The 24,106-nt window shown below is 42.7% G+C and overlaps 1 protein-coding gene across 2 annotated transcripts; it reads right to left on the reverse strand.

Moving 5' to 3' along the window:
- On the reverse strand, positions 1–23,543 carry DCUN1D2 (defective in cullin neddylation 1 domain containing 2). Of its 2 annotated transcripts, none has more exons than XM_018562245.1 (7): positions 23,442–23,543; positions 10,036–10,252; positions 6,320–6,488; positions 3,849–3,979; positions 2,382–2,464; positions 1,525–1,621; positions 1–539 (listed from the first exon to the last, which is right to left on the reverse strand). In XM_018562245.1, the coding sequence occupies exons 1-7, from the start codon at positions 23,442–23,444 to the stop codon at positions 460–462; spliced, it is 780 nt and encodes a 259-aa protein (XP_018417747.1). In that variant the 5' UTR covers positions 23,445–23,543; the 3' UTR covers positions 1–459. The 2 variants fall into 2 exon arrangements, with proteins under 2 accessions (XP_018417747.1, XP_018417748.1); XM_018562246.1 differs by having other exon boundaries at positions 10,036–10,423; positions 23,442–23,529.
- Between the last annotated feature and the right edge of the window lie 563 nt (positions 23,544–24,106).

Genomic DNA, 24,106 nt, shown 5'->3' on the forward strand with positions numbered 1-24,106 from the left:
TAAGATTCCTTTAGAGATTTAATTTACAACACAAATACTGCTTTTTATATAGATACAATATAATACAGCTGTTCAGTAACTGCTGGTGTTTATTCTGGCTTGTAAACTGAATGGCATGCTCTTTCATTTTTTTCTTAGAATTTGCTTTAGTAAAATGGCCTCTATTGTAACGGCTTCAAAGTATAAAATCATGCAATCTCTACATCCTATAGGATACAACCAATATAAGATATGAAGCCAGCATCCTACAAACAGCCAGTACTCCTCTTGTGGGATCTTCTCGTCTTGCCAAAAGCCGTCCACCACAATGTTTTAAGGCAGAAATCAGACAGTGGCATTTTCCATGTCCTTATGTCCAGGTGACTGCTGCACGCACACTCTCAGTTGTTGGCGAAAAACAGTCTTCATTATCTAAATGAAATGGCAAAAGCTTCACTAGTCCTTTGCAAAAGTTCGTAGTTAAAGAGTTTTGCGTTTCTCGCTCGTCACTAATGGTCTTGCATACTCCACAAAATCATCTATAAGAACAGGCCATGCCCCTGGAAGACAAATCGGCACAACTGATTAATTCACAGCATGAAATCATGCTGAATATTCTAATAAAGACAATCGTATTGAGAAAAGCTGCATTTGCTGACTTGATTTCAAAGGTGAAGACTCCAGAGTAATCTTAATCCTGGTGACACGACCTAGTAATTTACCGACTTGAAACAAGGACAAGGCAGATGTTCACTGGCTGCATACTTGTTGTAGGTCAGTGACATATTAAGTAATAAACTTAAAATCAGGGTAATGGCCCTGGAACCCTTTAAATGCAACTGCTTTTCAAAAGCCATTCAGCAGTGGAAATCCGTTCTTTTACAACTTAACAATTTCACTGTAAGGCGTATTCACTAGTGTGGGTGACTTGCCTCCCGGCTGCAGCGCCCTCAGTATATAGCTTGCTATATACTGAGCTTTGGGTCACGGGAGGAGGTTAGTATATAGCCTCCCGTGACCCTAAAGAGAACTATGGGATAAAAAAAGTTACCCCATAGCTCTCTTTTAAAAGGAAAAAGCAATCATCCTCAGGTAATTGCTGCATGTGTGATTACGTGTGAACAGCTGTGTTGTACATGTGTACAATACATTGGAAGCTGTCAATGTATTGTACAGCGACTCCCTGATACAGCTGTTCACACAGTGGGTCATGTGACTGGCCCTATTTGAGTGTGAATGGGTCCAAAAGGTAAGTTCTGCTGAGAATAATGCAAATGATTACCTTCTTTTGACTGTACCGATTGTCTGGCAGTCATGGTGACCCCTTGGATTCCAGTATTTTATGAATCAGTGAGGCAGAACAAGCATGCAGCAAGTGAATTCAGAACTTGTGAGCTGCAAACTTGTACTCGGTCAGTGACTCAAAATCTATTAAAGCCAAGGATTAGTATAAGATCCAATTTAGAACCATTCGTAAACAGAAGTACTCATTTAACAAGATGGAGATATGTGCCATTACAACACTGTTCTGTTACAAGATTATACCTTCTTCATCATAATTGGACATGTCATCTGCAATTATATTTCCAAAATCCAACAGCAGGTTCCAGGTATCCTTTGGAATAGATCTTTTATGATGTTCCTGAAATAAATAAATACAACTAAATAAATATTTACTCTACCACACATCACAGCGAAAAATCCAACAAACTTCAAATTCACTTGGTAATATTATAGCAGGAAACCTTAACACACCTGTAAGTATTCACTGAGCGGGAAACCAAAACTGAACTGAAAATTCTATTTTTTCCAACGGTCTAGAAGCAGATCAACCAAGAGCTATCCTTATAGCAATGGCGATTTGATAAAGCAGGGGGCATGAAGATGCAGAATCATGGCACCATACCCCGGATTAATTAGACCACAATAAACATAAAAAACAACAGCAGATCTGCAAAGCAGTGCAGTGCGTTTTTGCTGCGATATTACTGCTATTTTGCCGCGTTCTGGTGCCATTTTTCTCAAGCTTAAAATGGGCTTTCAGGTGCAGTCCATTGTGTTTGCATGCATTTTTTATGCGTTTCTAAGCGTTCCAGTGCAGACCAAAGAAAATGAGACAAGCTGTATTTTTTGTCTTGACTGGAACAAACTGTGTTGGGGTGAACAGAGCCCAGAAATACCATAGGGATACATTGGGATGCTTTTTGGTCCGGGCAAAAACTGTTCTGGATTGGACATGGTGTGAACAAGCCGTAAATGTGGCTTCAAATCTGTCACGTTATCTTTACATGTTTTACAATGTTCCCATGCAACAATGACATCCTATTTGATTAATAAATATTACCTTACAGTGCAGACCACAAAATAAAATAGGTCACATTTTATGCAAACAAAATACTTACCAACAAAAACGTATTCCACAGATCTAAAAATTTGAATCTTCCTGACAATACTAAATTCCAGTATGCAATTGCCATATCCAAATCTGAAAAAGAAATAAGGTCTTAATCTACCAGGCGTGCATCTATCCCTTATGTCAATGTTTAATATTCTCTCTAATATATTAGTCCAGTGGAATATAGAAATGCAAACCATGTACTGTGTCATACTAGGGGTTACTGTCACCTGCTACAGTATATCAGACTACATCTTGATTAATCAAAGAGTAAAAAAGCAGGAATCAATCTTTATAACATGTATGGGGTTATTAACCTTTTCGAGGTTTAAGAGAGAGTATGAAATTGTGAAGACCCCGGCAGTTTTGATTTTTTAGCGGCCTGTGTTCAGGCCGCTAAAAATTTCCCTTTACGTACTGTCCCATACATAAAGCAGCAGGTAATCTTTTAAAAGGAAGAGAATACTCACTTCTTTGACAGTTATTACCAGAACAGGTGTACCCACTGGAAGATTTCCCCTCGCCCCAGCTCTGGGGCTGTCACCCTCATCCTTGTTTTACTAGTCAGCAAGTCACTAAATTGGAACAACCATGTACAAGTCTGGGGTTGAGAAGTATAATACATTCATGCCTGTTTCTGATCAGTGGCACACAGAGCAATGAAGCAAGGAAAAGGATGACATCCCCAAAGCTTGCAAATTCAAAAACAAAACATACACAGCAATGGCCCTTCTCATATTTTTATAAAAAACCTTTTAGGTTTTTTTTTTAGCAAAAATGTGTTAATTTTACACAGTATGAGTGGTAGTCTCAAAGCAAGAGGGCGGCTAGTGTACAGGCACCCTGCAATACAGACTCTGACAACTGCCTGGTGTTTCTAGGGCCCCATATAAAAGCTGGACATACACCCATAGAATTTTTGGAACATTTGTTCAATCTTCCAGTAGTTAATGGGTTCAAATCGATGATCATTTTCAACTGCACTTCAAAAGGAGCAGAATGTAAAATTATTCTGGAACACACAGAATTCAGACAGTGAATGTGGCTTTCGTTCAGGAAACTCCATTTAATTAATCAATTGAAAATGTGATCAACATTCTTCAAGTTTCTGATGGCATTATTAACAGGGTTATTCACAAAAGGGTGAAGAGTTTGGAGAAGGCAGGAGAAGTGAACAATCTAGGACAACATAGCTGATTGTAAAAATTCTCCAATTCAGCTCACTTTCCAGTTCAGCTATGTTGTCCTAGATTGTTCACTTCTCCGGCCTTCTCCAATCTCTTCACCTTCTGTGAATAACCCTGTAAGTTTTCTGATAAGATTTTTCCTGTGAGCGTTGATACAAAAATCTACCAGTGTATGGCCAGCCTAACAGCATGACCCCCCTCCTGCCAAAACATGAGCCCACTTGTGATGAGGGTATTCCACCTATAAAGCATAACAATCTAAGAGTACTAAATAAACCAATACCTACCTAACCCTTTTTGTCCAGGATTTTTTGCAAAATTAAATGTAAACTGATAGAAGTCTTTAAATTTAAGAGGATCTTTTAGCTCTTGTTCAAGCCGGGGTAACTGAGCCCTCAGTTTGTCTGTGCTGTCACACCTGAAAAAAACCATATTGATTCATGAAGTAATGAGCATCGATTAATCAGCAGTACATGGCATTATTAAGGTGTCTGGAAGCATGTGCAAAGGAAACGTGCAGTTGGTAGGAGAGTGCAGACAATAAATGCATTCCTTTCAGTTCTGCACACTCACTGGTTATTCCTGTCAGCCAACTGTAGGTTGACCTGGGAGTATGCAGATCTATAAGTATTGCTTTTCTTATGTTACTCTGTATGGAAGAAATCCCAAGTCTACAAGCAACTCTGTTAAGGTGCCCATACACAAGCTGATTATCGTACGATAATCGCAGGTGATCCTCGGAAGACCAAAACCACAAGGGACAGTGTGTGCAAGCGCACACTGCCTGCTTAGCATTGCAATGATCGCAAGTACGATCTGCCTGTCCAAGATGGGCAGGTCGTACAAAATTTTAATCACCTTACAACCATCGCACAACAAAAGTTGTGCGATGGTTGTAAGGTGTATGGGCAGCTTTAGAAATGTTCCTTGATGTCAAGGCCCTAGAACAGTGGTTCTCAACCTGTGGGTCGGGACCACCTCGGGGGTCGAATGACGATTTGCCAGGGGTCACCTAGTGGCTCTCGGCCGCCGGGAGAGAAACACTTTCTCCCGGAAAGGTCGAACTGCCAGGTGAAAGTTAGCGGAACTCCAAGCATACGGAAAAACAGCATTTATTGTGGTTTTGTATTATTGAAAAACAGATGTATTAAACATATAACGTGCAAAAGCATGCTTCGTCCCTTGCGCAGCAGTGCTCAGTCTGGAAGAGGGAGGGGAAGTACAGCAGTTAATAAGGCTCTGTTGTATGCACATGTACTCAAAGGTAACATGAAGAGAGGAGGAAAGAGCGGTTTTGCTACCATATCAGTGTGTTACTGCAATCAGCGGGCTGTGGGCATGGAAGCAACACCGCTACCTTAGATCTAAGGCTATATGCATATGGGGAAAGTAATCATTCCATATACAATTACATGCAGACAGCCACAAACTGATGCGACCGCTGTCAGTCTGTCATTAACTTGAACGGGCACAGCAGCCGCATCTGTGCGGTCCAACTTGGAATTCCTGCCGCATGTAGCAGGAATCCCCAGCCGCACATAATACCCCAGTGTGCATGTAGAAGGAATACCCGACCACACATCATAGCCCAGTGTGCATGTAAAAGGAATCCTTGGCCGCACATAATAGCCCAGCGTGCATGTAGCTGGGGGGTATGAATGACACACGTCTACAAAGAGTTACATACAGGTGAAACTCGAATAATTAGAATATCGTGCAAAAGTAATTGCAGTAATTTCTGCAAAATGGGCCCAAACCAAGTACTGAGTACATATGCATGCTTGTACTTTTCAGAGGTCCGATATTGTTCTATGTACAATCCTTGTTGTATTGATTGCATGTAATAATCTACTTTTTTGAGGTTGTGGATTTGGGGTTCTTGGGGTTTTCATGAGCTGTAAGCCATAATCATCACAGTTATGACAAATCACGGCTTGAATTATCTTGCTTTGCATGTAATGAGTCTATCTCATATATTAGTTTCACCTTTTAAGTTGCATTAGTGAAATAAATGAACTTTGCACGATATTCTAATTATTCGAGTTTCACCTGTATGTGTATTTCAGCCATGTAGTTTGCCATTTGCCTGGAATTCAGCTTTAAAATGAAAATTTGCAGTGGGATTGTCTGCGAGCTTGTCAATCTTTTTGTCTCTTTTGGTCTTGTAAATATACCAAAGTGTTTTGTTATATTGGTTCTAGAAGTGCAAAAAAAAACAAAACATGTTGATCCTGCCAGAAATCTTGTGAGCTGACAACTTCCTGTGCTCTCTGCCTGTTCTGACCGTTATCACTTAGCACTGTTCACAGCCATTTTTTGGACTAGAGACACTCCTGCCTCTAAGTTATGGAGAACAGGAGAGGGGCAGGTAGTTTGTAGTACTGTTCTAGGGTGACAACACTGCTCCTTCATAAATACAGTACACTAAGTGAGCGTATAAACAGATAAAGCAAGAAAAAAATGAATTCATCCACCACATCTAAGGACTGGTAAATTGTAATATATAACATTTTTCTTCATGGGTTTAGATACTCTTTACCAAAACAAAACTGCTTCTGCACAATTATAGCAAAGCAAGGAACTAATAGTGAAAGCAGTTCTGCCATAGTACATATTTAACTATAGTATTCATATCCATGATAGGGACAAGAAGTGCAAAATACAGAAAGTGTTTTGTTAGCCATTTAAAGGCAATCGCAAACTATTGCTGATATTGTTGTGGGGTGGACTATCAGAGCAAATGCTTTGGCATACGTACCCAAGCTCTGTCATGCCATCTACAAACTCCTTTCTGCTAAATTCACATTGTGTAGCTGCTCGGAACTTCCATGCGATGACTAATACACTGGTACTGGCTGGATCCAAATGTAAATCATCGCAGAACAACTGGATTCCATCTATGCCTATTTTATTTTCATCTTGTGGGTCTGCAATTCGGAAAGAAAAACATAAAGAGCACGTAAATGTACAGAACAACTTATTCTATATCAATGCACACACATTTTTCTGACTCAAAGTGCATGTGCATCTGAAACTAACACAGCCCATCCCGAGTTTATATAATACCTGGATTATGTAAACCTGAATCAGCAAAACCCTTCCTAGCTAATGATCACGCTGAGATTTCCTTTGTATTTGCATGAACACCTAACTAGCTCCTAATCTTTATACTGCTGCACAATCATGCCAAGATTTTGCAATACAAAATGCATGTATTATATGTGTAGTTCAGGTGCATTTTTCATGCATTGTTCTATGTGTGTTCAAGGTTGGAAGCACCTCCTGCAGTAAGATGCATGTAAAAAAAACATGTGTATTTTGTGTTCATGGCTAATTTATTTAACTGCACCAAAAAGAGTAAATTCTGAACAGCGGTCTAAAACAGAATACAATGTTGAAATATATATATGTGCAATGCTTCATGTGTCAAAAGATTTGGGATCCTGTTCAGCCATTGGTTTGATTCATGCAACTCAGAAACACAGCATAGCTAGGCAGTTGACACACCTATTTTCTATTTCAGCTTTGTGGCTTCCTGTGTCACCTCCCTGCTCAAAGGGCAATAAGTATGAGGTCTATTCACACATAAAGTGGATCTCACTTTCTGGTTGACTGAGGCACTGGTGACGTAGCCAGGACCTCATAGCTACCTCTGGGATGTCACCAGTGAGAGATCTTGTAGATCAGCGGTGGAGAACCTTGGCACTCCAGCTGTTTTGGAACTACAAGTCCCATGAGGCATTGCAAGGCTCTGACAGCCACAGACATAACTCCCAGAGGCAGATGCATGTTGGGATTTGTAGTTGTGGAACAGCTGGAGTGCCAAGGTTCGCCACCACTGTTGTAGATAAACCATGAGATCTGTGTAGAAAAAAAAAAAGTAATGGGCTTTTTCTCTTTATCCTTTTTTTTTCCACAGCTCTTGCACTGATGTCTTCAGTGATCAGTGGGGAGAAAGAAGAACCTAGTCACCAATGAATACTGCTGTCATTATAGCACACATTAACCTGCATTGCATTAAGATAGCCTATTTATTATGAAAGGGTTGCTGATGCGCCACAACAGATGAAAAAGCGTATGTGACCCTTTTTAAAATTCAGCACACCACAGTGCAGGGTATATGCGTTGTGCTCTACTGTATAATGCATTGGGGTGCCATTCACAATAAAGAGCTATGCTACACATCACACCAAAGCAGGCACATTGCCATGTGTTGTGATAACATGCATCAACACAGTGCACAAGTGTGAATGGGACCAATAGTGATGATTTAGACCAGGCTGAAAAAAGAAAATAGTGATGTCACTGGCTGGGTATTCAATGTGGCAGAATGCATGAAAGACAAAATTACAACAGGCAAACCACTTCATTTATGGGTTTTTTGTAAGCGAAGCACCAGAATCTTATATGAAAGCATTTTAGAAACTTTTTTTTCTTTTTGCAAATATGTATTTTGGAAAATTAAATCTTCAAACCAGCCAAAATGCATTTTGCACTACTATTTGCGCCTCCACTGGGCAGACTTCCCCTTACTTTCTGACAGATGGGGAAGGAGGAAGGGTCAAGCTGGCCATGCAAACTTTCATATGAAAGATCTTTCTTCATCACCCGATAATGCTATGAGATACTTAACAAATGTCGACTGAAATTTCATTTGATTTTGGAATGAATGGAGTTTCCTAAAAGAAAACCACATTTACTGTTAGAATTCTTCATTCAAGAAAAATCAATTTTCCATCTTGTTCCTTCGAGTTTTTTCATCAATGCGGTCTAAATTGTCACCGACAAATAAAGACGAATGGAAGTTCTTTCATATGAAAGTTATTTCAAATGTCTGACCATTTCTTTTGTTAGCTGTCTGCACCTTCCTCACCTGGTGACACCCGAACCCCTCATTTCTGGAAGAGGCATTACAGGAACAGGGTATGGGACAGAAATTAAAATGTGACAGGAAATTTAAAAAAAAATAAAAAATGGCTAGAGTTGGGCTTTAACGTACAAAAATAAAAATCAATAGCAGTCAATGTACCATCTAGTTAAAATGAACCCCCGGAGATGGAATACAGCAACCTTATGTTTTTTCTGCTTGTATTACAGTCTGTTGAATCCCAACATAAGCGGAGTGTGCCGACACTGTCCTTCCTTCTGGAGGGTGGCTACTTTTGTTCCCCATGGTCACTGTGTGTGTGTTGTAACGTACAGACCACTTCAGGCTCCCTCCTCTGATGAACTACAATCTCAATACAAATCAGTACACTAAATGTGAGATTGTAGTCCATCACAGGAGCGAGCTTGGAGTAGTGGCTACTAGGGATGTTCGGATACCAAGTACAGTACCTGGTACAAGTACAGATACTTTTCCAGCTCCAAGACTAGACTAGAGAAAAACTAAAAAGTTAGGAGGCAGCTGTCATTTGTAAGGAGCATAAGGAGCTCCTGGGATTTGTGCATCCCTGTTTTAATGTATGATTTTTTTAATATAAAAATATATAAGGGATGCACAGATACCACTTTTCAAATCCAAGTACTGATACTTGTCCAAGTACTCACAGATACAAGTACTGATACATTTTTGTTAATTGTCATGTGACAGTTTTTCTAAAACCAGGTTACAGTCCATGTACCCATTGCACCCCTAACCGCTTGTCCATCAAAGTATCCTGGGTGCTCAGCAGTTGATGGATGGCCACCGTCAAAGTAATGCGAAAAGATATGGACACCGGCACGCCAATAGCAAGTAGAATACAACTATTTATTGACGTCCATGCAAAGCAGTATAGTACACCTAGTGCGACGTTTCGGGGTCACACAGGATCCCCTTCATCAGGCAAAAAAAGTTTGCCTGATGAAGGGGATCCTGTGTGACCCCGAAACGTCGCACTAAGTGTACTATACTGCTTTGCATGTACGTCAATAAATACACGTATTCTACTTGCTATTGGTGTGCCGGTGTCCATATCTTTTCACAGTTTTTCTAAAACAACACAGACTAATGATTCAGGACAGTGGTGGAGCGCCAGAGCCGGGTCCCAGCTGCAACCCTGGGAGTTCTCCTGAAAATGTATCGGCACTGATATTTGAACATCCATAGTGGCTACTTTAAAACACACACAGGGACCATGGGGAACAAAAGTAGCCACCCTCCAGAAGGAAGGACAGTGTCAGTATCAATTCCGATGATTTGAGAATTTACAGCCAAGTAATACACAAATAAGATACATTTTTGTTATTGTTAAGGTATTTGAATGCATTTTTAAGATGTAACTCCTGAGTTTAGTGTCACAACAGCAGAACAATACAGAACTGCACAACTAATAAACAGATAACATACACATACAATAAAAAGACATTTGCACGATCACATGTTTAAAATAAATGATGCCTTGATATCTTACATCCAATGCAGGCACATGAAAATGTACTGGAGCACAAAGCCCTGGGTGCAGCTGATACAGTTCATAGGAGGTTCCTTACCTTTGTATCGGTTATACAATTGTTCTAGTTTCTTTTTGTCTACTGTACTTTTCATTGACTCTTTGCAGTACAAGGATGTGTTCTGGAAGTAGTTGTCTGTTGCCAGTTCTAGTTTCCAGTCATTCTGTGTTAAACAGTATATTGCAGTCCTTTCCCCAGCTTGGGTAAATGCCATAAACTGGCGCACCTTGTCCTTCTGAGACGATTTAAGTTTATGCTTTGGGATGCAAAAGAAGCAGCAGAAGTTGTTTGAGCATTGTACTTATGCTTTATTTTATTCATTACAAAGATCTAGGTCTCTTGATGTGCGCATGCTTCATTTCAGTATTATGCGTCATATCAGCATAAGACGACACAGCTTTGTTCTTCTGAGCTTAAAATGCCTTATCTGCAAACTCAAAGGACACCTTCTATATACGTATATCGAAAACAAACCAGAGTTTGGTAAAGCATTATACTACATATAAAGGCATCATTACACAGCAAAGCACAACACTCGCCACTACTGCTATCCACTGGAAGAGTGTAATGAGGATTCAATTGACCTCACTCTGTTTTTGGGTGAACTAAAACTGGTCATACACTGGAAGATTTTCGTATGAACGTTCAGAGAAAAAAAAACCCATCATCAGAACATTTGATAATTCCACCCGGCTTGATGAATGCCATTCGAAATTTGGTTTGGCTTTAACACTCAATTTTGGGATTGAATCGAGTTTCCCGAATGAAAATCACTTTCAATGTTAGAATTTCATTCATTCGAGAAAAAATTGCCATCCTGCTTCTTCGATTCTTTCATCACTATGGTCAAAATCGTTCTGACCCTATTAACGATTAGAAAATTGAAGGAACGTTCTGAAAAGTAATTTTTTAAAAAAGGAAATTCTACTGGTGTATGGCCTGCTTAAGCTTAGTAAAAAAAAATCCTTCAAATTTGAAGCTCCCTCAATGAAAAAAGCGTATTTTTCTCTCTGCTACAGATTTAGAGTTTTGGTTTCCAGAATTAAAGAACTTACCGTTTCCATAAGCACTATGCTCAAGAAGAATATAGCAGCGTACTGATTTACGCATTCTGCAAATAAAAGCATTCATCTGCATGGAACTGTTCCAACAGCATAAAGCCCAACTGAGGCATAATTCACACATCAGCAGTAGTGTTTTCTGCGTGGAAAACACGCAAACTTTAACATACGTGTGTTTGCTGCTATTACTATAGCCGGGATGCACGTAATCCGCCCAGAAAAATCACACTTGGACTAAAGATCTCCACTGTACAGAAGTCTTTGGATAGATTTAAGCTGGCCATACACCTATAAATTATCTGTAGATTCTCTATGGTCAGATGGAAAAAGTGCAACAGATTCCTCTATGTACACTAAACTGCGTGGATGGAGGAATCTCCCGCTGGCTTTCAAAATACCTGAACAATCTGATTGGATGCATGCATTGTTCAGGTGTTTTTAGAGCCGACGGGGCAGATTTCGTCTGCTCCAGGTTTGATCAATTCCTTTCTGTTTTTTTCAGTGTTTGTTTTCACCAAATGTGGTTACCAATTATTGAAATAACTAGGGATGCACAGATACCGATACTAGTATCGGTATAGATGCCGAGTATTTGGGCGAGTACTCGTACTCGCCCAAATGTTCCGATGCCTAGCCTGATACTTCCGGTATTAGGAAGTCAGCTCCATGCTCTCTCGTCACTTGTGATGAGAGAGCATGGAGGCGGCTTCCCGACCAATCAGGAAGCCAGGCGCTGTGTAATGACGCGGCTCCCGACTTTCTGATTGGCCAGAATCACCTCATGACGAGGGAGCATGGAGCCGACTTCCCGACCAATCAGGAAGCCGGGCGCCGCGTCATTACACAGCACCCGGCTTCCTGATTGACCAGAAAGCCGGCTCCATGCTTTTTATCGTCACGTAGTGACGAGAAGCATGGGGATGGCTTCCCTGCTAATCAGGAAGCCAGGTGGCGAGTCATTACACCGCGGCTGGCTTCCTGAATGGGACCTCCGCTACTCGGTATTCGGCGAGTACCGAAAAAATATATATCAGTACTTGATACAGAAATACAGCTATCCCTAGAAATATCTATAAAAAAGTGTATGAAGAAAAATATGTTAAAGGCATTTTTAAAGTACTTAGGGTGCCCTGTCAGGACACAATGCAAACAGCGGGGATTCCTCGATCGACACATCGACTCGTAGTGTTGATGGATTTTTTGCTGTTCAGCACGCAGGTTGAACAAAAAAAAATAGAGCGGTGTATGGTCAGCCTTAATCCCTTGTATAAAGCTGCTGTGCCTTCTAATGTAATGATAGAAGTAGAAGCCGTGTTATGCTTGGAATGACAAGTCATAGTGCCTTCATCTCCTTTTGCAGGCCTGTCAATATAAAATCATTGTTCAGCATTCCCTTTCCTGCAACATTACTGAAACGAATGGCTTCTTCAAGTCAGCAGTATCTTACCGACATCAAACAAATTGTGAAGGGCAACTAGAATTTAATACGACTGCACAATAGGTTTATGGGAAAGCACTAAAAGTAGAGCTCTGGATAGATAGGGAATGGTTACAACCAATGGCAGGCTTTTAACTGCTACTATTCCTGTAGGCAAGTATAACCTTCTTTTCCAGTGACAAGTGTCACCAGGAACCACCTATAAAACATTTTTTCCCTCATAGAGTAGAAAAGGATTAAATATGAGCTCTGGGCAGATTATATATATATTATATTCTACAAATGCAGTTATATATTATTTAAAAAGTGCACAGATTATATTTGAAATGCCACATTAAAAATTTATTCCACTCAACCTCTATTAATCTTGGATACAGCAGCCCTCTGGGAAAGTAAGGGCTGGTAACGGGGGCCAATCAGATATCCTGCATGCACATGAGCCGACAAGGAACATGTTAATGGAAGGAGAAAGCAGAGGTATGATCAGAAATATGACCCTATCAGTCTGTTGCTGCTCCTTCATTGTCCATTCACAGGTTGGGGCAGGAAGGTGACCCAGCTGTGATGCATTACTGCAGTACAGAAAAGTCAGGTCAGCAGGGTGGCTGTTAGAACCAGTGGATGGTGCTACCAGGTAATCATAGGGAAATAAGGATTTTCACCAGCACGCCTTGATATAGTGTTATGCTTGTCCCATAAATAACTTTATGTCTAGTGCATCACTCTGCCCTGAGAAAGGCATCGTGTGAGGTCCTTAAACGTTGGCTTGTAATGCCTGTCACTTTGTGTGAATAAAGGACAAGAATAACACTATACCAACATGTGCTGGTGAAAATGACTATTTTCCCTAATAGAGACAGTGAAAGCAAAAACTAAACCTGACAGAGGTTCTAATCCTTTCTTAGGTTTTGTATACATCTATGCGATTCGGGAGCACCTGCAAAGCTGCACGTGATCCTGTATTGCGTGTCGCAAGGAGTGTGTGATGGGGTGTTATTATTTCTTAATGGCACCCCAACACAACTAGTCATTGCATATATGTTGTATCGTACCACACGTAAAACAGAATGTCACCAGCATACTAAACAATGTGGATAAGTGATCGTCCTTTATTGACTCATTGTCCCATTGAAGCAACGTTTCTGGGCCTTGCAGGGTCTCGCTTTGCCTGGAGAAGGAGACCCTGCGTGACCCAGAAACATTGCTTCAATGTGACAATATGCGTCAATAAAGGACGAACACTTCACCACATTATTTGGTGTGCTGGTGACATTCTGTTTTGCGTTTGATGCCTGCGGTGCCATCCGCTGTCACTACAGCACCCACCTTCAGGGGTTCTTCGGTATGGAGTGCGGCAGGACATCATAAGGACATTGTATCGTACCACATAGCATGGTATTAGCATGTGATGTGCAATTTAGCTACAGTAGGCAGCCCATTCGAATGATTGGGATGCCTATCGCAGAGCACAACAAGCACACCCTGCAGCTCTTCAGTGATGTCACATGGCATACATCACAGAGGTGTAAACAAGGGCTTAGTCCAGAGCTGGATAAATCCCAGGATCCTAGTAGCCAATGCTCCTTAAAGATTACAGCTGGTGCTTAGCTCTTCAGGTTTTCTCTAGTTGCCACTGAAGCTGGCTCCTGGATACAATAGGGATTCTTGCGGCTGGAATCCTTGGTTGGCTCGTACAGATTCGGTCACTGTGCCTGTTCAAGCAAATGACAGGCTGACATCGGTCGCATCTGTCCGCATGTTATCATACATGGCGCGGTTCCTTGCGGATCAGGACAGAAGCTTGTCCTAGGAAACAGAAAGATTGCGTCCCGGGACAAGCATCTCCCCCAATCTGTAAGTTATCATTCCAATGGACAAATACATGTGGACAGCCATGGACAGATGTGGCTGCTGTCAGCCCATCATTAACTTGAAAGAGCTGAACAGTATTCTGTGCGTCCAGAATCCAATCAGAAACACTAAATGCAGCTAAATGCATCTGACTGCATGTAAAGGTCCATAAATTCCTGTAAATGCATGTAAACATGGCCAAACCTGCATAAAAGCCGGTACATCGGAAGGCAGGACTTGATCTGGAGAGCCTAAAGTTTGCTTATACGCCCCAGATAACGTTTCCTGCTATAGTGGATGTAGCCGAACTGTACAGCTGGCTATACACCGGTAGAAGTTTATTCCTAATAGTTAATGGGGTCAAATCGATGATCAATAACCATCGTATCGAATACATTGGGATGCATCGAATACATTGGGATGCATTTTAGGTGTGGACAAAAAAAACAAACTCTCTGGTCCGGACATGGTGGAAACAAACACAGCAGATGTTATCTGGGAAGTATAAACAACTTTTGTGCTTCCCAGATCCGCATTTAGCTGTGTTTACGTGCATTTAGTTGCGTAAAACCAAGCTAGACCTTCCCACGACGCAGAAAATCTTGCTTGTGTAAACGTAGCTAGACTGAATACACCTAGACACCGCTGAACGTCTACAAGTGCATTCAGCCATAGAACAGCATTATAAGCTTCCGGGTGCATTCAAAAATGAACTCCAAATGTACCAGGACGCATGTATTTTCACCGCCGTGTGCATGAGGTCTAAGAGGTGTGGGTGGTAGTCACCACATTTTAAAATTGATATTACAAAACACAAACAAACAATCTGATGAGACACTTCTAAAGTAACCAGAAAATAAAGCTTCTGCGTATAAAGACAACAGACACTCAGACAGAATGAGAACATGTAGCTCCCTATCAATGATATGACCACAGCAAATAAAAGCTTATAAAGTAACAGTGATCCCTACCTGTCCTCTCTGACCGACGGCAGCGCTCCTAAATGTCATATATTGAAGCCGTATGTAAACAACCTGGAAGTATGGGGCCCAGCTATGTCCTCTATACACACCTACATGGCCTCCCAAAAAAGGCAAAGATGAGTGCAGCCTGTGTGTGTATGTGCTCTCAAAATACCAGCAACTCCACCTCCTGCCGGCTGCCTGGGCCTGGCCTGTGTCACACACATCAGACACTCAGCAGACACAAACTTCTCTCATGTGTCACCGGTGCTACAGGCCGGCTCACCATCACAGACAATGACTATAGAAAAATGATAGAGGGTTTCTCTTCTCACAACCTTCTTGTTTCTGTCACACAATGGTTGGCAGCACCAAATATATTTACTACAACTGCACAAACGCCATTGAAAAAACCTTCCACATACACCTTACTTTAAGAACGAGTTAGAAACTGATTGGCGCACTTGCCATTTGTGTTTAGCGTGCAGAGTTTCATTGTGGGCATTTTAGGGCCTCATGCATGTGGGCATCCCTGTGTTAAACACAGAAGAAGTTATCTAAGAAGTAGAAACAACTGTTATGCTTCCCAGATCGCTTTTTCTTGGGTTTACATACGTTTATATGTGTTTAGCTGCGTAAGGCCCCATTCACACAAGGGTGACAGCTTTCCAGCACTTTTTTTTGCAGAGCGTTTTCTGTTCATGTGAAAGAGTGTTTCAAGGCTGATTTTCAGCTGTCCAATGAAAAGCAGTCTCAGCTGCAGAACAGCACTAAAAAATAAAAAGCACGAAGAAGCGCAAAAACACACTGATAGGCACGTTTCCATTGAAGTCTATAGAGTAAAACGAGCTAAAGACCGCCACAAAAGAAGCTTATGGACAATTTTAAACAACAGGCGTATTGTTACGCATGATTCAGCGTGTTTGCGTGAACTGCCCCCATATGAATACATGGGATTTGATTGGCATGCATTTCAGTTCGCAAAAAAAACGCGTGACGAGACGAATTAGTGTGAACACCAGGCTAGATGGTCTCAGGGTGCAACTTTTTTTCCGTTTGTGTAAATTCAGCCAGACTGAATGCACCATCCTAGACACTGCTGAACGTCTATGTATGCATTCAGTCATAGCAAAGCAGAACTCTGGGGAAAAACATTTCTTAACCCTTGCAGTGCGGCTACCCCCACACTGCAAGGGTTAAGTGTTTGTGTCTAGGTTAAAATAACACAGCTATACTCACCTGATCTTCTGCACTGGCTTGCTCTGTGACTGGTTCCTTCCAGCCTAGCTTCCCCTCCTCTGCAGCGGTCTAATGATCCTCAAGTCATCACATTCTATACACAGTGTATAGGCTGTTAGGACACAGAGGGACATACTATTGCTGCAGTGAAGGAAGAAGAGAGAGGGTGGAGGGGGCACTGTCACAGCTGGCCGGATCCGGCTGTGAGCAAAGTATAACTTTTTTTTAACCTAGAAACAAACGAACACTTGTCCCTTGCATTGTAGGGCTACTCCGCTGTAGCCCCACTGCAAGGGTTAAGATTTTTTTTCCCCGGAGTTCTTCTTCAAGCAATTAGAAGTCCTAGTCTGAACTTGGTCTGTACTATAGATCCCCTGCCCCTGCTAAGCATATATTGGACCTTTCAGGAATTTTCAGTCACTAATTCATTCACTGTCATTAGTGGGGAGAGATGTCATACCATGTAACTGTTCCCAAACAAGTCCATCTTACTGTCACACAAGACCAGAATTGTGTTCCAATCTACCTTGCCAGCAGGCTGAAGTGAAGGAAAGGTAACAGAATCTGCACTGTAATAACCACCCCTCAAACATGACACCAATAATGGAGGTGCCATGACTTTGGTATACACTCTAGGACAGCTGTAGGCAACCCTGGCACTCCAGCTGTGGTAAAACTACAAATCCTATCATGCTTCTGCCTCTGGGAGTCAAGGCCCCGTGGCTGTCAGTCCTGCAATGTCTCATGGGCCTCATAGTTCCACAACAGCTGGAGTGCCAAGGTTGCTTACCCCTGCCCTATTTGGGATATTTTGATCTTGGTGACCAGAGTTTCCTGTACAGCAAGTGATGGGAAATCCAACATTTTTATAGTGCCACACAAACAGGAAGCAAGGGGAAATCTTCCATTGGGTAAACTTGTTCTGGTGGCATCTATTTAAGCGGTAGCACCTTGGGGACCACATACTTAGCACAGGGTAATGCAGTGTCATGAACGACGTGGCGGGCCCAGGACCTTTCTCTCTTGTGTTATACGTCGGGCATCTCTCCGATGCGTAAACGTAATTTATTTCTGTGACTGAACTGTATTGCTATGTAGTGTTCTACTGCGCTGCGTCACCGTACAGGGTGAATTGTACTCCAATAAAGTGTGTGTGTGTGTATGTGTATGTGTATGTGTATGTGTATGTGATATATATATATATATATATATATATTACACACACACACACACACACACATATAAATAATGTTTATATATAAAGTATATTTTTCAACACAAGAAAAAAAATGTAACGGGATATCCTTTCGCTTTGGACAGATCTCATCTTACTTGCTGCTGTGTCTATGAGACAGGAATTGAAGAGAAATTGTAAGCGGAAGTTAACCACTATGCAAAGGGCAGGTTTTCACCCTAATGTGCAAGTGTGTACAACATACTTACAAGTGTGCCCTTCTCCAGTGCTGTTGGAGTGATCTTTGGTCCCCAACCGACACTTCCGGGATCCCAGGCATCCTCTTTGTCCATTGGGTGGCCACTGATGATGTAACTCCTGCGCGTGCCCACAAGAGTTACATCGTCTCTGGTACACGGCCCATTCATGCCATCTTAGAGATGCCATGAATAGTCTGAGCGTGTGCACTACATTGACTGACACATGCACTGTACAGTGTACATAGAAAATACAATTGTTTGGGGAGACATTTTTTTTGGCAAAAGGGACTTTGCATGCCTCTTCTGTCAAAAAAATCCCCACCTACCAGCGATTTTTTTCTTCTAAAGCGCCAGTGTGTGACGCTGATCGTGCTCTTGTAAGGTAGGTTGGCTGAAGAATCATCTGCACTAGACGCAATTCAGATCAGATTAGTTTGATCCGCTGGCCACTACGTCACTACCTAGTCCAGTAGGAGCCAGTGGATGCAACTACAGAGGGGTCCCAGAAATCGGATAAGTGTTGCATACTGAATATTGGGAGGCGTAGGTGTCAGCACAGGCAAGTATTATTTATTTTCTTTATAGGCAGGCCTTATTTTCACGTTTTTTACTCTAGCAACAGAGTTAGATTGTTGCTTTAAATTACAGATAAATATGAGGGCCGCTTTGCTGCCCTCCATCAGAAAATCCTACTTGTCTGTATAGTTTTGAGTCAATGACCTAGAACAAGCATGCAGCAAATGAAAGTGAGAGAAAAGGCAGACTTCCTTCTATTTATGTAGGATGGTGGCTCAGAGAATATTGAAGTATCAGCAAGACACCAGGCACCTAATATCTTCAGAAACAGAGCTCAGCAATGGCAGCCTCCATATTTCCACCTAGATAGGTACACTTTAAGCTGCCTTAATAGCGCTCATCAACTTGCAGAACCAGTGACATAAATATTTGGTTTTTATTCACTAGAATACTGAAAGTTTACCTATGAAAGATTTATATTTACTCAATGATTGAGTTTCACCTAAGCAGGCCATACACTGGTTGGTTTTCACACAAATTTTCATATGCAAAAAACATTCGGTAATACCATTAAAGACTTGGCAAACGTAATTTAAAATTGTGTTTGAATTTAACATTCAATTCTGTAATGGAGTTTCCTGAACGAAAACCAAATTCACGCCTTTTGAAAAAAGTTAAAACTAGGGCTGCTATTAACCATTATTTTCATGATTGATTTGTTGGCTGATTATTTTTTCGGATTAAAAAAAAAAAATACACAAATGCAGTGTACAAACAAAGTTTACTTCAGAATACAGATGTATGCAAAATTATTTGCAATCACACCGTACCAGAACACATGGCATTGCGGTACCAGTGCGGGCGATCGCACAGCTGGTAGGAGGTGCGTTTGGGATGCCATTGAAATAATAAAGAAAACAACGCACCTCCCGCACCAGAATTTGTCAGGTTGAAATTCAAAATAACTTTTTTCCCACCTTTTTTAGTTTTAATAATTGGGGGGAGGGCGGCTTTATTTCTTTTTTACATTTTATTTTTACTTTACTGTTAGGGGCTTTTGGGAAATATCAGACCCCTAATATTTCCCTTTTTAATTAATAAAGAGATTGAGTCCTCAATCTCTTTCTTTGCAGCCCCAGCACTCAATGAATAGGAAGCACTCAGTACAGAGGCTTCCAGTTCATCCATAAATCAAGTAGATAGTATCTGTTTACTATGGCCACAATCATGAATGAACAGGAAGTGATGTAGAGCACTTCCAGCTCATTAATAATTGGGGACACACTATCTGAATACTATGTCCTCAATCATTTACAAACATTGACGTGATCAGTACTGATCGCTGTTTGAATATTACAGGTATTGATCATCAAATAATTCACATATTTGCTGATTGTCCCTCAGCTCTCCTCCTCACAGCTCCCTGCTTGGTCTCCTGACAGCTTTCTCCTCCCCGCTGGGTGCTGGCAGGTGGATCAGCTCAGTGTCCCTTCCAATCCCCCTACCTCTGGCGATACAGGCGGGGGAGAGCAGGGGGGATTGGAGGGGACACTGACTGCAGCATGCAGTTGGCTGTCAGTGGGAAGGAGAGAGCTGCAGAGCTGATGTGGCGGTGTTGGGGGAGGGGTTGGAGGAGCTCTCCTCACCACTGGGCTGGGAGCCACGGGAATCGGAGGAGACACAGAGCCAATGAAACACGGGCTCCCAGTGCGGAGGAGAGAACCAGGGGAACCAGAACAACGAATCATTGATAATGATTCTTATTATCGATTATTTGGTTAGTTAAAGTATCTGTCCATTTTTTTTATTGCTCTCTGCGTCTTCCCATTCCAGTGACATATGTTGCTTTAATTCAGGGCTGGACAAATCCCAGAAGCCAGGTAGCCAATGCTCCTTAAAGTGATATTTAACCTTCATTTTTTGTATTATTATGAGGACCAGACTTGATTGAAATGCCTTTTGTGTCTTCTTTAAACATTTTAGTTTCCTCAAACTCTAGTTGTCCCCAAACTGCTAGCTCCCTCCCTGGGTGTGGGTGTCTCCATCAGCTAGCCACCCGTGCATGCTCGTTCCTGCAGCTAGCTGTGTGCATCCATAGACGAACACAGCTTGCTGCAAGCCACGGCCCCCACTCCCACACTTTGACTGACAACAGAAGGAGCCATTGGCTCCTCTGTCCTCAGTACCCTCCCCCAGGACCAGGAAGTTCAGGGAAAGCCGAGTATCTTCCTGGTCCCAGCAGATTACAGAAAGCTATTGGGTGTTTTTGCAGAGAATGCATTAATGTTAAAACCACCTAGGCTATAGTATTACTTTAAAAATTGTAGCTGGCGCCTAACTTTTGAGGTTTTCTCTCGTTGTCTTCAATGGAGCTGGCTCCTAAACAAATCCTGCTGTCTGCTGGATTCCATATTAATCTGTCCACCCCTGCTAATGTCTTGTCCTGGCGTCACTGGGCAGAAAGTAAGGGGACATTTTCTTAATGGGGATGTAGCCATAAAAACTTGACAGCAGTTTTGACAACAAAAATGACCTGGAGTTGGGATTTAAAGGAGAACTATGAGGTGAGTGAAAGTCACTCATCCTCATAGTTCGAGCCGACCTGTGTAGAGCTGAGTGACAATAAAACTGTCACACGTTGGCTCAAAAGATCGGGAAGTGAGCGAACGCATACCGTCGCTCGCTCACTTATCGATCATGTCCCTGCAGAGAGCCGTGACTGTCAGTCACCTCTCCCCGCATAGCTTCCCCCTCCCCTTTCTGATCCTCCAGCGCTGGCTTGAGGAACGGATGGGGGAGGGGGCGGGTACAGCTGGCTCTGCCTCTAGATAGGTTGAGCCAGCTGTCACTCACGCAGCTCGGTGGCTATCGACAGTAATGTTGGGTTCTGTACCGGCTGCGGCGGTCTCAGTATACCACGAGCTGTAGCTCGCTATATACTGAGCTTTGAGTCACGGGAGGATGCTAGTATATGTCCTCCCGTGACCTATAAGAGAACTATGGGGAAAAACACTTACCCCCAAAGTTCTCTTTTAATGTTTTCTATATCACTGACCCAAGCTAAGCACCGACCGCTGATCTATATACTAGCTAGAAGTCATAGTCAAAGTATTCAAGCCTTTAGATCAGCTTATTAGCCAGAAAGTTCAGCAATGACAGCCTGTTATTTCTCGGCACAGGCCTCACTTAGCTCAGATTGCCAACTATGTGTTGCATTGATACTTGTTCTAGTGTGCGCTAACAGAACGCATAGCAGCCCAACTCAATTTGTATAGTTGATTAATTCCCTATGGCACCCCAACTCACAAGTACATTAGGTGCAGACAGCAAACACTAATAATTTGCTTCTGGTCCTGTTTTTGCTACATCATGGCGCGTTACAACATGCATCTTAATACTTATGTGATAAGGCAAAGGCGTGAAAAGGGGGACCTAAAGCAGAAATGTTTTTATTTTAAATCTCGTGGGTAACAAATGGTTAAAAGAGAACTATGGGGTAACCTTTTTTCCCCCATAGTTCCCTTTAGGGTCACGGGAGGACATATATTAACCTGCTTCCGTGACCTAAAGCTCAGTATGTAGTGGGCTATTGCTCGCTATATACTGAGAGCGCCGCAGCCAGGATGGATCTTGACAATACTGTCAAGATCCACCCCGCTGGCTGATTGACAGCAGGCTCTGCCTATCTAGAGGAAGAGCCAGCTATGCCCGCCCCCTCCCTTATCCATTCCTCCAGTAAGCGCTGGAGGATCAGAGAGGAGGGGGGAAATCCCTGCGGGGAGTGTTGACTGAAAGTCACCGCTCTCTGCAGGGAGATGATCGGGAAGGGAGCGAGCACTCATACACAGAGGGCGTCCTATCATTCGCCCGCCCCTTGTCCATTCATGGAACATTTTGTATTCCGAAAACCATCCTCAAAAATGTAAAGCCTTCTGTGAATGGACAAGGGGAGAGATAGTACGGCTTCCGTGTAGGAGAGCCTCAACTGTTGTCGCCGCACAAGATGTACAGTAAACCCTATAGTTCTGGGCAGCAATTTAGATTGTAAATAGTCAAGAAAGGACAGCAATCTATGTGTTACCCAGCAGATAAAAAAAACCACAATGTGGGGAATTTACTAAGACTGGAGCAGACAAAATCTGTGCATGGCAACCAATCAGCTTAACCAAACAAGCTGAAGATAGAAGCCAATTGGTTACTATGGACAGCTGCTCTGGTATTAGTAAATTCCCCCCATTGTATCCTGGACTGAACGGAAGCTGTATATTTAAATATAGTGAAAATTACTCTTATAATAAAGTGATTGGATTTACATATACCATAATTACAACAGGATTACTTGGCCAGCTTAGATGGTGAGTGGAGTTCTTTACTTAATGCAGAGCAGAAAAGGAAGGTAGGCCTGCAATACTTATGTATAGAGTGTGCCAACCATAAAGATAGCATTCATCACACCGCCATAGAGCCTTCATAGACAGCGGCAAGGTACAATGCAGATATTGATCACAGATATGGATCATCTATAAATCAGCAAATGCAGCTAGATTCCATTGAGGGACAGCTGATTTGTTGTGAGTATGATCTGGATATGTATTTTTTTACATTGAAGTTGTTGAAGCTGTATAAGAAGGCTCTGTGATGGAAACTTGAATTATTTCAGGAAAGTCAGGTGAAGAAAACAAGGAAAAAGCACAAAGTGATGACCAGGGTCTTCCCTCCCATCATGGGGGAACCAGCACAGGGGCTCCTACACTATGCCTACAGGCTGCGGCCATCCAGGTGAGGAGACCTGCTGCTCCCCGGTGTTGTTCCCTGCCAGCAGGGTGACCTTCCACCATGATCAGACAGGAGGACACAGCTGCCGCCCCTGTCCTCACCCTTACCCCTCACTAACCCTGGCTGCTAGCCTGGTGTCACACACACCTCCCTCTGCCCCAAACCTACCATTTTATCTCCACCGATCACCCAACTCCACAGCTCAGAGGTGTCAGCGCGCACGCGCGGTCCCCACACTGACAGCCCGCCCCCTGGCGCAGAGTACGCCGGGAATTGTAGTCTCTTCCACGTAGGGCAAACACTAATGTGGGGGGTGGGGCTGCAATAGAAAAGGATCCGCCCATAGCAACGTAATAGCGTGGCTGACAACGCATTAATCTATGTTTTCATTACTCATCCCCTGTATAGATATGCTTTGCAGTGATCCGATATTTACCTTTCCTTACAGCGTACGCATGAGGACGAAGGTCTGGAGAATTCCGTGCTAGTTTATTACTGCTGTGCCGCGGAGCGCTCCCTGAGCGTGTCACGTGCCGCCGGTGTACGGCGCACGGACAACGTCATCAGTACACTACAGTGCCCAGAACCCCGCGCGTGGCGCGAAGTGGTGACGGGCTCGGGATGTATGTTGTGGAAGTGTTGCTGGCTCGGGGAGTAGTGCAGCTTGGTGACGCTGGCAACTGCTGTAGCTGGCCGGCAGGAAGACGTATGGCAAGACAGTCATGAGAGGAACGGGGACCAGCGACGCAGAGTGAGAGGTGTGAGTATGAGTGGTCCGGCTCTGCACAGCCTTGGTGCCGCCGTGATATTGCACCCCTGTACACACCCACCCA

The sequence above is a fragment of the Nanorana parkeri genome, unplaced genomic scaffold (genome assembly GCF_000935625.1).
Source record: "Nanorana parkeri isolate BGI_ZX_2015 unplaced genomic scaffold, ASM93562v1 scaffold567, whole genome shotgun sequence".
Classification (NCBI taxonomy): Eukaryota; Metazoa; Chordata; class Amphibia; order Anura; family Dicroglossidae; genus Nanorana; species Nanorana parkeri.